Raw genomic sequence first — 14,090 nt, forward strand, 5'->3', positions numbered from 1 at the left:
ATGGTGCGGTCTGGCGCGATACATCTCGTAGAGCCTTGTTCCACTTGAAACCGTTTGGTGGCATGTAAAACAATCAATACCATTGAGACCAGACTGCTTGCTGCCCGAGTCGGCCATTCATGAACGTTTGAACATAGGGGTGGTGTGGGTTGGATAGCTTGTTGTCGTCCGTTTTGTTCTCTGACGGCGATGATGCAGTTGTGATGCAATTTGTTGTCAGCGGATGTGCCTCGAAAGTTCCTCGAATGGTTTCATTATCCGGCAGAGCAGGTATGGTGCTAATTTGAGAAGTTCGAGTTACATACGAACCTAAAAGGACCATTCGCCTGAGCCTTGACGCCGTAGTTGACGCCCATGACAGAAATAAGAGCCTGGAGCACAAAGCGGTGCAGCCCAAAAGCACCAATTGAAACTCGTGTTGCTTCCAAGGTGGCTGAAAATAGTTGAGAAGGCAGAGCCCTATTATAATACATCCGCTATTAGAGAGGTTAGCCCAATAAGCTTTGTCCCTTATTTGGCAATGAGTACACCACTACACAGTTTCAGCGCAGACCAAACTGGGCTTAGAGTCGAGTTCAAATCAGTCAAAGCCCCCGGCAGATTAGGAACAGTGTGGCCGCATACAACGTAAATCGGGGTGCCTATACTCCGTAACGAAGACTGTGCCTGGTTGTTGGTCGCTGTATTAGCGGCGTGATCAGGAATGGGCTCTTGTGACCAACACTACGCCAAAAGGCAGCCAACTAGCGGATGTGCCTCCTGGAACTCTTGCCCCAGAGCCATCTACCGGATTTGAAGTCAAGTCACTAACACTGCCTCTGATGACGCCACCATGACAGCACTTGCTGCAAACGGACTTTGTTGGTTTAGGAGAAGCCTTGGACGCGTGACAGATGGTCAGTGCCAGTCATGTTACTATTGATATTTGTGAAGCCATACTTGGTTGCTACGTGCTCGATCTTAGCCCGAAGCTCCAATTACCACTAAATACAATGAGATATACGGCCATGCCTTTTGGTCATGGTGGGTGGCCGGTCTAAGACTACAATCGTGAGGGCACGTCACACTACGGCACCCCTGAGCAATTCGTCTCCAGTTCTTAATTTGGTGCCACGGCGCAGATGAATACCTTCAAGCAAAGACATGTTGAGCCGGTTTCGGGGCTTCAGGGTGCGAATGGTGTGATATTTTGGGTCCAACATAGAAGATTTTCCAATCAACTTGGAAATTTAACAGCACAATCGAGTGCTGGCCCTAAGCCACTCACTCCATAGCATCTTACCGTTTTTAACTGGCCTTGTCGCAATGTTTCTTTTGTATCATCGTTTCATCGGAAAAAGAAGTCTTTCATACATTGCTAGTAGTACTGACATATAGAGTCGATTTTACTTTGCGAACGTGACACGAGGGTGGCGTATCAAACGTTACAAGAATATTTCTGGAAGACCTGATGGCAAGATGTGGCTCGAAAACATACACCCTTTGTGAAGTTTATATATCCCTTTTGTTATTGTGTAATCAAACCCTCTTTGTAGGGCGTTTGAATTCCAACATGCCTTCTTGCGGCGTTATTCATCTTGTGCTAGTCGGGACAAGTGAATGTATGGATGGCTCCTCGCGGACAACTACAGTCTATGACCAAAATCGGCTGTCTGAAGGGTCTTCTGTCCTCGACCTTCCGACGACCTCTCTGTCCTTTCTGGTTGGTTGGACTTGAGAAATTGTGACGACATCCAAGATTGTCTGGGTAAGCTCGTCAAAGGTCCTAGTCAAAGTGACTCGTATTACAGGGAACTGTCAACGAGAGCCGCTCTGGATCATCACGGACCAAGTCAACCGAGTCATTCAATAGGATTAAACATCCTTATTTAATTGAGTTATTAAATATCCCTTAGAAACGCCTTATAAAAAGGGTCATAATTTCCTTCCTTTCCCTCTTTCCGTCAGATAGTCAGTCAAGTAGATATCATTTAATTTAGTCTTTTGTTGCCCTTAATCTCTTAAATCCGTAGCTATCTTGCGATAGTTATGAGCCCAGTTTGCTGCTAAATTCCACCGCAAATTCGGAACTATCGCAACCTTCCTTGAAGTCTTCCTCCAAAGGAAGACACCCATTTCTATCATGGATAACATCATCCTTTCCACTTCCGGGGTCACCCTCAAGGGACCTAATAACTGGAAGCCTTGGATTCAGGAAATTGAGAAATTGGCCACCAACCAAGGAATCTGGGAATATCTTGACCCGAAGACTCCTTCCAAACCCGAATTGACCTTCCGCGAGGACCTTCTGCCAGCTTGAAATCCAGGTCCCTATTTTGGTACGGTTAGGGGACCTTAGGATTGACTGATATCGGCTCAGGACTTCCATTTCCCTGACCCAGGAAGATGCCCAAAGACGGGATTGAAGGAGGATTAGCTGCTTTGGAACGCTGGTTTCTAAGGCTATCACTTCCCGGAATTCCCATGCAGTCCTCAGGATGTGTCGTTGGATATTTAAAAACGCTGCCTGCTTTAACTCAAAGGTCCAAATTTAATAGCGATATCTATCAATCCGATATTTAAAGTTCTGATATTCCTCAGCATTTAACTCAGAGGGCTCTATAGCTGACTCTTTGATATCGCTGACTTCAGGTTCCCTTGGGCAGGTTAATTCAGGTTTAGTAGGAGCCTTTGGGTTAAGGTATTCCCAGATTCCTTGATTTAATGCCAATTTCTCGATTTCCTAAATCCAGGGCTTCCAGTTATTAGGTCCCTTGAGGGTGACCCCGGAAGTGGATATATATAGAGATATATATACTGGGTTACAAAGATCTAATGTTAAGTTTCACATCTAGCGTAACTTCCGCTATAAATGTAGTAATAGATATGCATATAGAGCAAAATAGTTTGCTATTCTAAAAATAAATAAAGAAATATAATGCTATAAAAGAGATAAGCTATATAGTATATGCTAACACAAATTAGGATAGAAGGATAATTTTAGCAATCTAATAACTAAAAGGTTATTAAAATAGTAATATATCTATTAGTAATATAGGTGCATAGCAAGTTAGATAACATAGCAAGTCAGACACCTAATACCACCTTATCACAAATATTCTACAGAATAATAACCACAGCATAAGAAATTAATTAATCTTTACTGCTATATTCTTTATTAGATATTTCCACATTAATCTAATAAGTTTGCGCGTTATAACTAGTCTTCCTGTATATACCATATTGCTAACCCTTTATCTTATCATAGGGCTTATAACCTCTAGTCTGGCGATCTTTCTGCTTTATCTGCTCTTCTATATTATTCTGGTCTTAAAGAGCTTATCCCTTAGCAATAGTTATGCTACTGCCTTAATATAATTGTGTTTTTTTAGCTCTATAACGCTTGCTTAGTAGTATATTTACTTCCTAAAGTTAGTTAACCTTAGCCTTTAAGAGTGTAACCTAATGTATTATTCTATATATTCCCTTTATAATCTAATCTATAGCAGTTAAAATTAACGTTAGTAAGCTTTCCTAATAGTAACTAATTTATCTTTTAATATAGTTAGTCTGTAAAGTTACCTTAGTTAGATTATTTAGGGTCTTTAGAACCTATAGATTTAGTAGCTTAGGTGCCTCTTTAACTGGTATTAGAGTCTATAGCCTTATATCTAGACGCAATAGAATACTATTTAGATTAAATAGAATAAGACTTATACCTCTAAAAGCTTCTTAGATATTTTCTTTGGTTATTATAGCTTTAAAGGCAGTATAAAACGCGGGAAAGAAGTTAGCCTGTATGATGTGTGTAATGTGTGCTCTTATAAGTCCTTTAATTTCTTTGCTATATACCTTCTTTAGCAGCCTAAAATAGCTAACATCTAATAGCTAAAGAATATAGGATAAATAAGATAGCATGTAAAGCGTGATAATCTTATGCTCTTTATAGAATACCTTAAATTTAGTTAAGTGGTAACTTTTGTGTCTATCTAGAATAAGAAGTTAATATGCACTGTAACTTTTAGGTTTAGTATGCTTTTTAAAGTGCTAGATCTAATCTATAGCTTTCTTATTTATAGTCTAGCTATTATAAGTTATAGAGATAACCTAATCCTTTAGTAGCGCGCTATCTTTATACTAGTTTCTAAGGTAAAACTGCCTTATAGCTATAATAAATAGCAGGATAGCTTTACCTTAGGAATTAATAGACTAGAGTACTAAAACCTATTTTCTATTACCTAGTTAAGCTAAACTTAGCTTGCTGTGTCTTTCTAAGCTTATAACTACTATTATAGTTAAAATTATGCCTATTATAAAGCTAGTCTTATTAAAGTTATAAAAATCCTTATCTTATATGCTATATTTTATAATAGTATTATATATAAGCTTAAACTAAGGCTTAATTATCTTTAGATCTTTATATAAGGCCCTCTAATAGTTATATCTATGCGTAAAATGTATAGATAGCTGTAGTTAGCGCTTAATAAAGTTTAAAGCCTATTATAATCCCACAGGAGGCACATTACAATCTGTAAGTAGTTAATTTGCTATATCTTGCATACTACTAAGTTAGGGAGGAAAAGACCGTAAATCTAGGTTAAGTATATACTTAATAATTATTAACTCTTCTAGATTTATAAGTTTTTAAGAATTAGGCGTAGTATTGCGTTGCGCAGTTTTCCCGTTATGTTAGTTATAAAGTAAACTATAGCTAATGCTATACACTTTTATAGCAGCTTACATGCTTAACTTTAAGTCTCTTTATATTGCTTTAATAGCTAAGATTAAATGATTCTCTTTACTTAAGGATTCCATAATTTATAGTTGAGAAATATGCGATTAAAAAGGGATAGTTCTATTTTTATGGTTAGGTGTCTGACTTGCTATGTTGTCCGACTCGCTATGCACCTACGTTAGTTATTAAAAGATAATAGTAGCTATTAGCAGTTTAAATCTGTTAGAATAACTATAAAAGGCAACTAGCTTCCACTATAGAATAAACCACCACCACACCTTTTGTCCGGAAGTGTTTACAAGTGTATACCGCTAACCACGGTTCGTTACTTAAAGCCTGTTAAAAAGCGCTGCAAAACCTCTCATTCAAGATCTTGAAAATGAAAGGGATTTAGTCAAGGCAATGCTGATAGTTACGTTACTTCTGGCCACAAAGTAAGCCTGTTTGGCCCGCTGCCGACAGAAATAATTTAACTGAGCTGAGAGACCCTAAATAAATGCTCTATTAGTGCCTTCACCCGAACTAGCACAACTGTATAAGCGCAAACAGGACAGGGCACCGCTGATTGGTGTCGAGCAACGCAGTCCTGAAACCATAGAAACTGCCTTAGAAGCAGGAGCAGATGTGAATGCAAGGTAATGGCAGCTAGCACCCTAGTAACAGCTATCTAAGAGGTTGTACAGAAACCATTTAAATTCCCGGCGAATGAGCTAATTGTGCAACTAGGGACCTTAATGAGTTACCTAGCGCTATGTCTAGCTTCAGGGATAGCAAAATTCGCCTCCTTATTGCAAAGGGTGCTGATCGTGAAGCGAGAACCAAAAAGGCCAGCTTTACGCCGTTCATAGTTGCGACAAGGGCGCAACCAGTTTGGCATAACCAAAACACTCCTTAACAATGGTGCCGACCCGGAAAATGAAGATTATTTTGGCGGAACTGCTCTTAAATGGGTTGTTGAAAATTATAATATACATATAGTTGCCCTTCTTCTCGATAAGGGTGTTTGTGTTGGCGCTCGGGATTCTAATGACAACACAACACTTCATGTAGCAGTTACGCACACTGAATTCAACACGGCCGAGTGGCTTCTTCACCGAGGTGCCAAGACCGAGCTCAAAGATAAATTGAACCAAATGCCCTTCGACATAGCAGATACAGGCCAAAATTAATAGGAATACATTGTTCTCCGTTTCGGCGTTACCACAAAGTCGTCACGTACGTCGCGATCGACAGTGAGTTGTCAAGGACGAGGTGAGGTGACATGACGGAATTAGAGGGGACAGCTAGCCTGATGATAGGCACTGAGTACCACAACACGGCAGAAAAGATGGGCTCCAAAGGTGAAAACGGGTTGTATTACATGCCGGTTCGTCAAGCCTATCTAGTGTCGTATGAAATCAACCCTCTCTGGCTATTTATCTTACTTTTAGTTGGGGTCTATTACAAGTTCATTTGCAACTTGGTGGAAGCCCGCATGTACAGGGGCTATAGAGTTGCGTTTTACTTACCCACGTAGATTTAACCTGTTAAAGGATGCATTGTATAATACACCAGGACGCGCCGTATTAAGAAAGAAAAGCGCCCTGGTAGCTCTCTCTCAGCCTAATTCTCTAGAGATCTGTAGGCTTATAGCAAGGTTTTATTCCTCAGCAATATGGAACAAATGGGCCTCAGAGCTGGTACCACCGCTATTGGCGCCCTCCACCTTGGCATAACGCGCACCATGCTGTGTCTCGTCCCGGAGCCGGTAGATGTCGCGATCCCTAAACTGAATCGTAGTTCCAGCGCCTCTACTACGCCTTCTTTCAGCACCAAAAAATTGTCCGCGCTTCAGTTTTGATAAAACCGGTAAAAGCAGCGGTAGGCATACTACTTCGATGGTTAAAATTCAATACAGAAGAGAACGCAAGCAGTATTAATGCCGTGACCTGAAAAGGCAAGACCTACCACACATGATGCCGACATTGGCTTCGGCGGCAGACCAGAGAATAACTTGGGTAGAATTCCAGGTTATGTCAGGGTCTTGAAAAATGTGGCCGGCGAGAAAATTAAGTCTAACAATGGAAACAATAAGGACACTACTGTACATTCCACGTATTGATTAGCGTAAGGGTTGTAGGCGGTCGTGGTTTAAGTGTTTACGCACATCAGGCCGATACCAAAGGCCGCGACTATTCCAATCTTTTTAGGACGGGGTAGCCGAAGGCCCCAGATGCTAGGTAAGGGAAGTAATAGCAATAGTAAATCAGTAACGAGAGTTGGGATCGCGTTGCCTACTAAGAAAGCTTTAGGAGGAATGTGACAGTTGTAGCTATCCAGAGGTACGGGTTTTCCAGTGTCAAGCTGGGCCCAAAACGCATACACTGGTTGACATCGAATGGCAATAACAAGTATCTGTAATTGCACGAAGTTAGCAAAACGGTGTAGTATACCCTGCAGCTGAAGCTTATCCGTGTGTACCAGTCGGACAGAGATACTAACCACAGCCAGGCCCCATAGGAAGTTTATCGCTGCAAGAATCCAGATGAGGGTTCTGAGATATGGTTGAAAATGAAACAATCGCCAATATAATGCCAGCATAGAACATTTAAAACATACTACCGCTACTGGGTAGGCTATTTGAGAAATAAGCATGACGATGGCGCAAGCGTATAGCGATTCCGGAGCTGTCACCCAGAGGTGTCTCCCCAGGCCTTTACTAACACCTAAACATTAAATTAGCTAAGAATTCTTTCGAACTTTTTATTTGCAATGACAACATAACACGTGAGTTATTAGTACGTACCATAACCAGCTAAACTAAAAACCAAGGCCGTAGCAAAGGGCTGATTGTGAAGTCAGGAAAAAGTCGTGCGGCGGCAGCAATGTTAGCGATGCTCACCAGGGAGGCAATAATAACCCATTCGTCCAGCCATATCGGGTTGTTCCTTACTTTTCGCCTGAAGATGCGAAGTATAACAGAAACCACAGCTGCAAGCCATGTCAGGACCGCAATAGCGATGAGTTGTGGTTGTCTGGTCTCCTCCAAATGAAGACCTGCTGGCGGCGGTGGTCGGTTCGCCTTATCCACGTATATTGTATGTGGTAGAGCATCTTGTGTGGTTAAATTAATAGGCATAGTTAATATTGAGGTAGAGAGTACTGCAATCTGTACCGAGTCAGCAGAAAGCATCTCTAGTTAAATCTTGGGGTGCCCAATTTTTATGTAAAATCCACAACTCTACCATCTTGCAGCTAATTTGGCTAACCCCGACCATTCCGTGGCCAGGAGACAAGTAATAACTCCAGAAAAATTTGCCTCGAATCAAATAGACCTGGCGTCAGCTCGTGCTGAAAAACAATAATTGCCGTCCTATGAAAATTGTGGCACAGGACAATCGAGAGTAGCGACTCTACTTTTGGGCTACAGGCTGTTGAGATGTCCCTGCGCAAGACGCCATTAGCAGGCACAGCCTTAGCTAATCCTGAAAATATCGTCTATTAATCATTGCTATTGGTCTTCGTATTATCTCTTCGGCCCTTGGTTACGGCACTAAGACAAGCGTCTTGTTCGGAGCTAGTAGTTCAATGTTATTACTAGGCTGTCGGGAGGGACGGCTTCCAAATAATGTTTCACCTGAGCACCTGTGCTTTGGGCGCTATTCCAGCAGTGGGTAGGAGCCACAAAGTTATCTAGAAGCTGCAAGACGTTGGTTGTTTGTCACGGTCGGCACTCCGGACGTCCTCATTTGGCAATAGATCTCAGCCATCCATACTAGCCGCAAAAAAGTAAAGATCTAGCTAGACCCAGCCCCTGCGTTAATCTTGACCAATAGAATTAAGGTTTATCCGACAAGCACCACTGAGTTAGCTTCATCCCTGCTGAGGAGTTCTTCCTCAACCCTACGCTGCCATGACCCTCTCGGGCCGATGGGTCAACAAACCGGCTTTCAAGCTCTCTTCTCTGACCAAAACACTCCAATAGCGGAAGGAAACCGGGTTTATAACCCGTGGCCTCGTTATGACCGATATCATATCTCAAAACTTACGTAATGGCTGGCTGGCTATGACAAATCTTTGACAAAAACACAGACCGATTAATGGATAGCCTAAAGCTGGGCAAAACAACTTTAGCACATTATAGTATTGTTTATTGTTACAGAATATGCTGGCGCTACCCCTTGTCCACCTGCTTTTTGGCTATGATTCAACATGTGATAGGACGGTCAGATCTTGCCCGTACCATTCAAGAGCACGTCACGGGCCTTCGCGGTAGTACCGTACTAGTATTTAATGTATGCCTATACCAGATTGTGTAAACTCTTATCCAGGATGAACATGCATAGTCAGTTGAGACTTTCGGTGATCATCATGAAACTCTTAGCATTAGGCCCGTTGGTATGCACCGTTGTGGCAAAAACTACATTCCGTCGAGTCTGCGAATCCTATACAATTCCCATCTCGGTCATGTCTGAAGATTTAGTCTATGCCTTACCGCCTTTCGAAACTGATTTCGATGTGGCCGATTTTGTTGATAACATTTCGAGCAGGTCGCCACCCCAATCCTCCATGATCTTTTCAGGTACACGAAATGTTACAGCAACATACACTATTGCTGGGACATTCTGTACACCGGGGCCGGGGCACAAAAATGGCAAGAGCCAAACTGTTCTCATTGCGACTCATGGTTTGAATTTTGATAGATGGTAAGATGCTCAACAGCATTCCTGAAATTGAGTCGTCAAACTAACTCAAGTTAGGTACTGGGATCCGAAACCGCGCCCAGATCTTTACAGTTTTGTGGATTTTGCTATCAACCAAGGCTACTCTGTTTTCTTCTACGACCGGCTTGGTACTGGTCAGTCATCGCGGTAGGTGACTTGGGAGCCCATATCTGAGCGAGGCTAAATAATCTATACAGCGTTTCAGGCTACGTTGCTCAATTGTCGAACCAAGTCGCCATCCTTCGAAAGATCACTCACCTCATTAGAAATGGGAAATACCTCAAGGGATTTGGAAAGCCAAAGTCCGTTGTTCTGGTTGGCCATAGTTTTGGCAGTTCTTTGTCTCTAGCCACAATTACGGCAGAACCCTCCATCGCTGATGGTTTGATTCTTACGGGTAGGTACTGTCTGACCATTTCACCATGGATTGTGCTTAGTCCTGTACCAGGTTATAGTCTCAATGCTACTTACTTGAACGGTATTGGCTTTTTCTTGGCGTCGCAGCCCAGGATCGCTGCCAAACAGCACCCCAAGAAGTGGCGTCAGCTGGATACTGTCAGTAGGATTCAGCACCAGCGTTGATATCAAATACATCCCTAACTGAAGATAGGGCTATCTAACAACAGCAGACCTTTATTCAAACGTAAATACGTGAGTTGAGCCGTGTGAGTTGTGCGTGCTAATACAGTAAAAGCTAATTTTGCCTAGTTTCTTTAAGAAACCTAATTATGACACCGGTATATCGAAGTACAGTGAAAATACAAAGCAGCCATTTGCTATTACCGAACTGTTATCTGCTTCCGCTTTCACGGTTCAGCCCCTTAACTACACCGGCCCAACAATGGTATGTGAGCTTAGACCAAACGACCGTGCGAGATAATAACTTGGGCAGATAATCTCCGGGGAGTATGACTTCATCTTCTGCACATCAGAGTGAGTAAGACTTTAGCTATTGGGTAGCACAGTTCCTGACAATTTCTTAGCTGCAACGGTGTACTTGAGTTTCCCGCGTCTCACATCTTTTCAAAGTCCAAGGCATTCAAGGCGGTCAGCTATTCTGGGGCTGGCCACGGGCTCAACCTCCACCTCAATGCGGTAGGCGCCTTTCAAGAGGTGATGAGCTTCCTTTCTTGTAACGGACTGTAAATTATATTTCGTACCTCATAGATATAGGCGGTAAACCCGGGGATTATGCTAAGCTATGGTAGTATAAGAAGGACCCTACTTGTGTAGTTAGACATATTCATTCCCATAACAAATACAGGATCGGCATATTATCTATCATTACTGTATGAAAGACCATGCAGTTTATATTGCCAGAAAACATCTAATTTAGAAAAAGGAGTTGACACGGCAAACGCTGTTGAATTCAATGTCGGTCGGCCCTCACGGCGCAAATAATGTAAAATTACTACTTAAGAACTACAGTACCGTCGTCTTTACTGCACAGTCTAGACTGAACATCAAATCACATCTGGCCGTCAATTCTCAAGACAACGGTGCGAAAAGAGAGAATAGGGTAAGGAATGTCAACAACTAGTAGTACAGAGCCTTGTGCCACCACTCACACCTTTCATTCGACTCAGGATCTTTAACAGCTGCAGTGTCATGAACTGCCAAATTGAGAACTTTGTTCTCACTTCCGTAAGCTGGAACCACAGAAGCCTTCGTAATGGGACTCCTAGCCGGTATGCCTCTCATTACGAACCCAGCAATTGCGTTTTGGATTATGCTTGCAATTTCGGGATCCATTCCAGGTACGGAACCTCTAGCAAAAGTATAAGGCTGGTCATCACCGTGTAAGGCTGGTGGAACCGAGAAGTCAAAATGGAATGCTGGCGTTCCATGCAGTTGCGCATACTTGGCCATGGCGTTGGTGTTGCAGGTGAGTGCTAACTCCCCAATCAACGTCATTACGCGACCAATAGGGTCCTTCCAAGGCTTGGATCCGTTGTACACTGGCGGATAGAGCTTTTCCAGTACGAAATCCTGGTTTTCTTCAGATATGGTAGGCAAGATGTCTCGAAGCTGAATGCGCAGGTGGGTATTATTCCCGGCTGATCGGGGATCCGTGAAGACAAGGCCCTCATTAGCTGTGTGGGAAGAGAGAATAGCCACATGTTTTGCGTACGAGCCTTGCATAAGTAGCTTTGCCGCAGGTCCAGGAACAAAATCATTATCTACAACGGGACCAAAGGTAAATGTGCCCCAGAAGGAATCACCAACCTGCTTGGCATTGGCAACCAACAGCTCGTTTGATGGCAAAGTTCTTGCCGCTTCGATAGAGCTGACATTGAGGTTAGATAGAAACTTGGCATAAGTTTCCTCCTGGATCTGAGTGCCTGGGGTCGGTACGAAACCAGACGATTGAGGGATGGCCCGTTGAAATGCAACTGGCTTCAAACCACCATAAGCTGTGAGCTGGTGCATCACAGAACCTCCCCCAGATGAAACGCCCATAATGGTGACTTCGTCTTTGTTTCCACCAAATTTATGAATGTTTTGCTGGATCCACTGAAGAGCAAGTCTCTGATCCAGTAATCCAGCATTTGCCTGAACCGTTTGTTTGAAGAGTTGGTCCTGAGAGGAAGCCAAATGCGCCAAGTCGGTAATTTAAGGCAACAAAAATCGCCCCATCGGCGCCTCCGCGCTGAGTCGCGGCAAGTAAATCGTCAGGGCTGCCGAACATGCCTTTCTCTCCAAACACGTACCCACCACCCTGGAGCTCAGTTAGTCTACCCGTCATGGCCGATGGTCTGCAAAAAGGGCTTGTAGTTGTAAGGGGAGACTGACATGAATCCAGGCAATGACAGGAGCTCCCTTTGGGCTGTGCGCCACCTGTGTATTTCTAGCTTCAAACACACGTTTCGGGACCAATACATCTAAAACAAGGCAGTCCTCCGTCATTCGATGGTCAATAGGTTGAGGCGGGAGACGCTTCACTGTTTCTACAGCTTGCGTAAAGTTAAACGGCTGTCCTGCGGCCCACGCAGGGGCAAATAACATAGAAACTGCAAGCCAATCCGGGTATGCTTGAGGGCATATTTTGCCCACACTTCCATCTTGGACCCTAGATTTATACCCCTTTGGGGGCACTGGCGCCGCGAATCGCAACTTGCCTAGGGGGGGCTCAGCATAAGGAATGTTGGTGAAGTTATACATCTGGGTTTTCTCCTAACGTGGAATGTCAATTATGACTCTATAATCCGATGTCTTTCTTGGTTATGTTACCCATACATTAAATGAGATAGCACGATGGACTTGATAGCCCAAGTCAATCGTGGGCAGCCTTATATGGGTATTGAATACCGCCTGAGCAGCAACCAATAAGTTAGCGAAAATAGTGATCCAAATTTTCATCTTGAAGAGAGTATTGGTAAAGCTTTAGGATAACGGTCTGAAAAAATGAAACGATATTGAATTGAGCCTCTCGAACGAGAGATCCAACGGAATTTATAGACACTCCATAGTCGGCTTGTGGGGATTGTAACGGTACGAGTGCACGAACAAGGTCGAGTGCGACTTGGATGAAGCGATTATTCACAAGGAGAAAAAGAGAACCCGTAAAGGAACTCTGGCTGAAGCTATTTACACAATGCTCACAAAGTGAGACATTCATTAAACGGGCAGGTCACATGATTCCCTCACAGGGATCATATCACATCAGGCGATGCGCAAATCCTCAACCCGCGGTTCGTGGACTATGCCCGAATTTGTGGCAGACTTGAGGATTCCTCGAACGCTCGGAACTGGCATAACTCTGATTATTCGTTCCGGGCCTCGCTGTTATGGTGGCGTCTCGTCGTCCGAGATTACGGCAATTACGCATGAAAAGTAACTGGAATAACAGGTAAGCTCGGCAATGGCGTTATCTAATTGGTTCATTCGTGTACGAGCTGGAACCCACTTAAGTTTCTCCTGCACCACGCCGCTACGGATTCTTGTCAGTTCACAGACTATCTACGGCCATCGGCAACAATTCCTACGGGAAAAAAAGGCTTGGAAGTCTTGGCACAAATGACGCATGACATTGGAGTGATGGCCGGGACTCTTATTTTGCTAACCACTTGGGGGATTGCTATGTGACCATGACTTTTACCACTATTAGTTCGCTAAATCTTCTCGACTCAGAGGCACTTCTCAACAAAGACGGTGTAGCAAGATGCCGTAACATCTTCTAAACACTCGAAGGGTTGGCATTCTTGTCACGTAGTCCAAACTGAAGGACAGATTGTGAGAGCTTTATTTTGGTGGCTTTATTAACATCAATGGCCCAACCAGTTACACTCATTGAGAACTGAGAGATAATGGGCCTGGAGATTGTTGTAAACAATAGGAGTGGCACCGTTTATTGCATGTGGGTGGACGGAGGCATAGCCCTCTGAGTAGGGTCAACCGCATAGAAGAGGCGGAAATTTGTTGTAGCTGAAAACGAGCGGCGGTTCAAAATTGAAAGAGAATTTCACACAATCCTCTAAGGGGGCGCATTTCAGAACTTATAGTGACCTTTAAAACTATGCGATGTCGATATAAGGATCTTTCTCGTCTTTTCTGCTAGTAATTAGCAAAAGATTGAGGTATCTTCCACGCACCGCCCAGGGGCCGTCAACTGTCGAACATGACGGGATATTGCAGCCTAGAGCTCTCGGAAGTTATGAGACCACGTGAACAGA

General features: G+C 43.4%; 4 protein-coding genes across 4 annotated transcripts; 2 read left to right on the plus strand and 2 right to left on the minus strand.

The window, feature by feature from the left end:
• Positions 1-6,353: 6,353 nt before the first annotated feature.
• VFPPC_07426 (hypothetical protein) lies at positions 6,354-7,832 on the minus strand (the record flags this gene model as incomplete). The annotated part of the gene is made up of 6 exons (XM_018286285.1): positions 6,354-6,583; positions 6,662-6,795; positions 6,861-7,108; positions 7,313-7,419; positions 7,500-7,539; positions 7,596-7,832. The coding sequence occupies 6 exons, from the start codon at positions 7,830-7,832 to the stop codon at positions 6,354-6,356; spliced, it is 996 nt and encodes a 331-aa protein (XP_018139547.1).
• A 1,328-nt stretch (positions 7,833-9,160) lies between these two features.
• On the plus strand, positions 9,161-10,563 carry VFPPC_07427 (alpha/beta-Hydrolase; the record flags this gene model as incomplete). The annotated part of the gene is made up of 8 exons (XM_018286286.1): positions 9,161-9,399; positions 9,454-9,564; positions 9,615-9,814; positions 9,866-9,972; positions 10,028-10,068; positions 10,126-10,261; positions 10,310-10,350; positions 10,401-10,563. 8 exons carry the CDS (start codon positions 9,161-9,163, stop codon positions 10,561-10,563), a joined length of 1,038 nt encoding a protein of 345 aa, XP_018139546.1.
• Positions 10,564-10,953: 390 nt separating this feature from the next.
• Positions 10,954-11,877, minus strand: VFPPC_07428 (carboxylesterase family protein; the record flags this gene model as incomplete). Its single annotated transcript, XM_018286287.2, has 1 exon — positions 10,954-11,877. The coding sequence occupies one exon, from the start codon at positions 11,875-11,877 to the stop codon at positions 10,954-10,956; it is 924 nt and encodes a 307-aa protein (XP_018139545.2).
• A 1,402-nt stretch (positions 11,878-13,279) lies between these two features.
• On the plus strand, positions 13,280-13,438 carry VFPPC_18118 (hypothetical protein; the record flags this gene model as incomplete). The annotated part of the gene is made up of 1 exon (XM_022429774.1): positions 13,280-13,438. The coding sequence occupies one exon, from the start codon at positions 13,280-13,282 to the stop codon at positions 13,436-13,438; it is 159 nt and encodes a 52-aa protein (XP_022285186.1).
• Positions 13,439-14,090: the final 652 nt, after the last annotated feature.

Source organism: Pochonia chlamydosporia, chromosome 7 (assembly GCF_001653235.2).
Source record: "Pochonia chlamydosporia 170 chromosome 7, whole genome shotgun sequence".
Classification (NCBI taxonomy): Eukaryota; Fungi; Ascomycota; class Sordariomycetes; order Hypocreales; family Clavicipitaceae; genus Pochonia; species Pochonia chlamydosporia.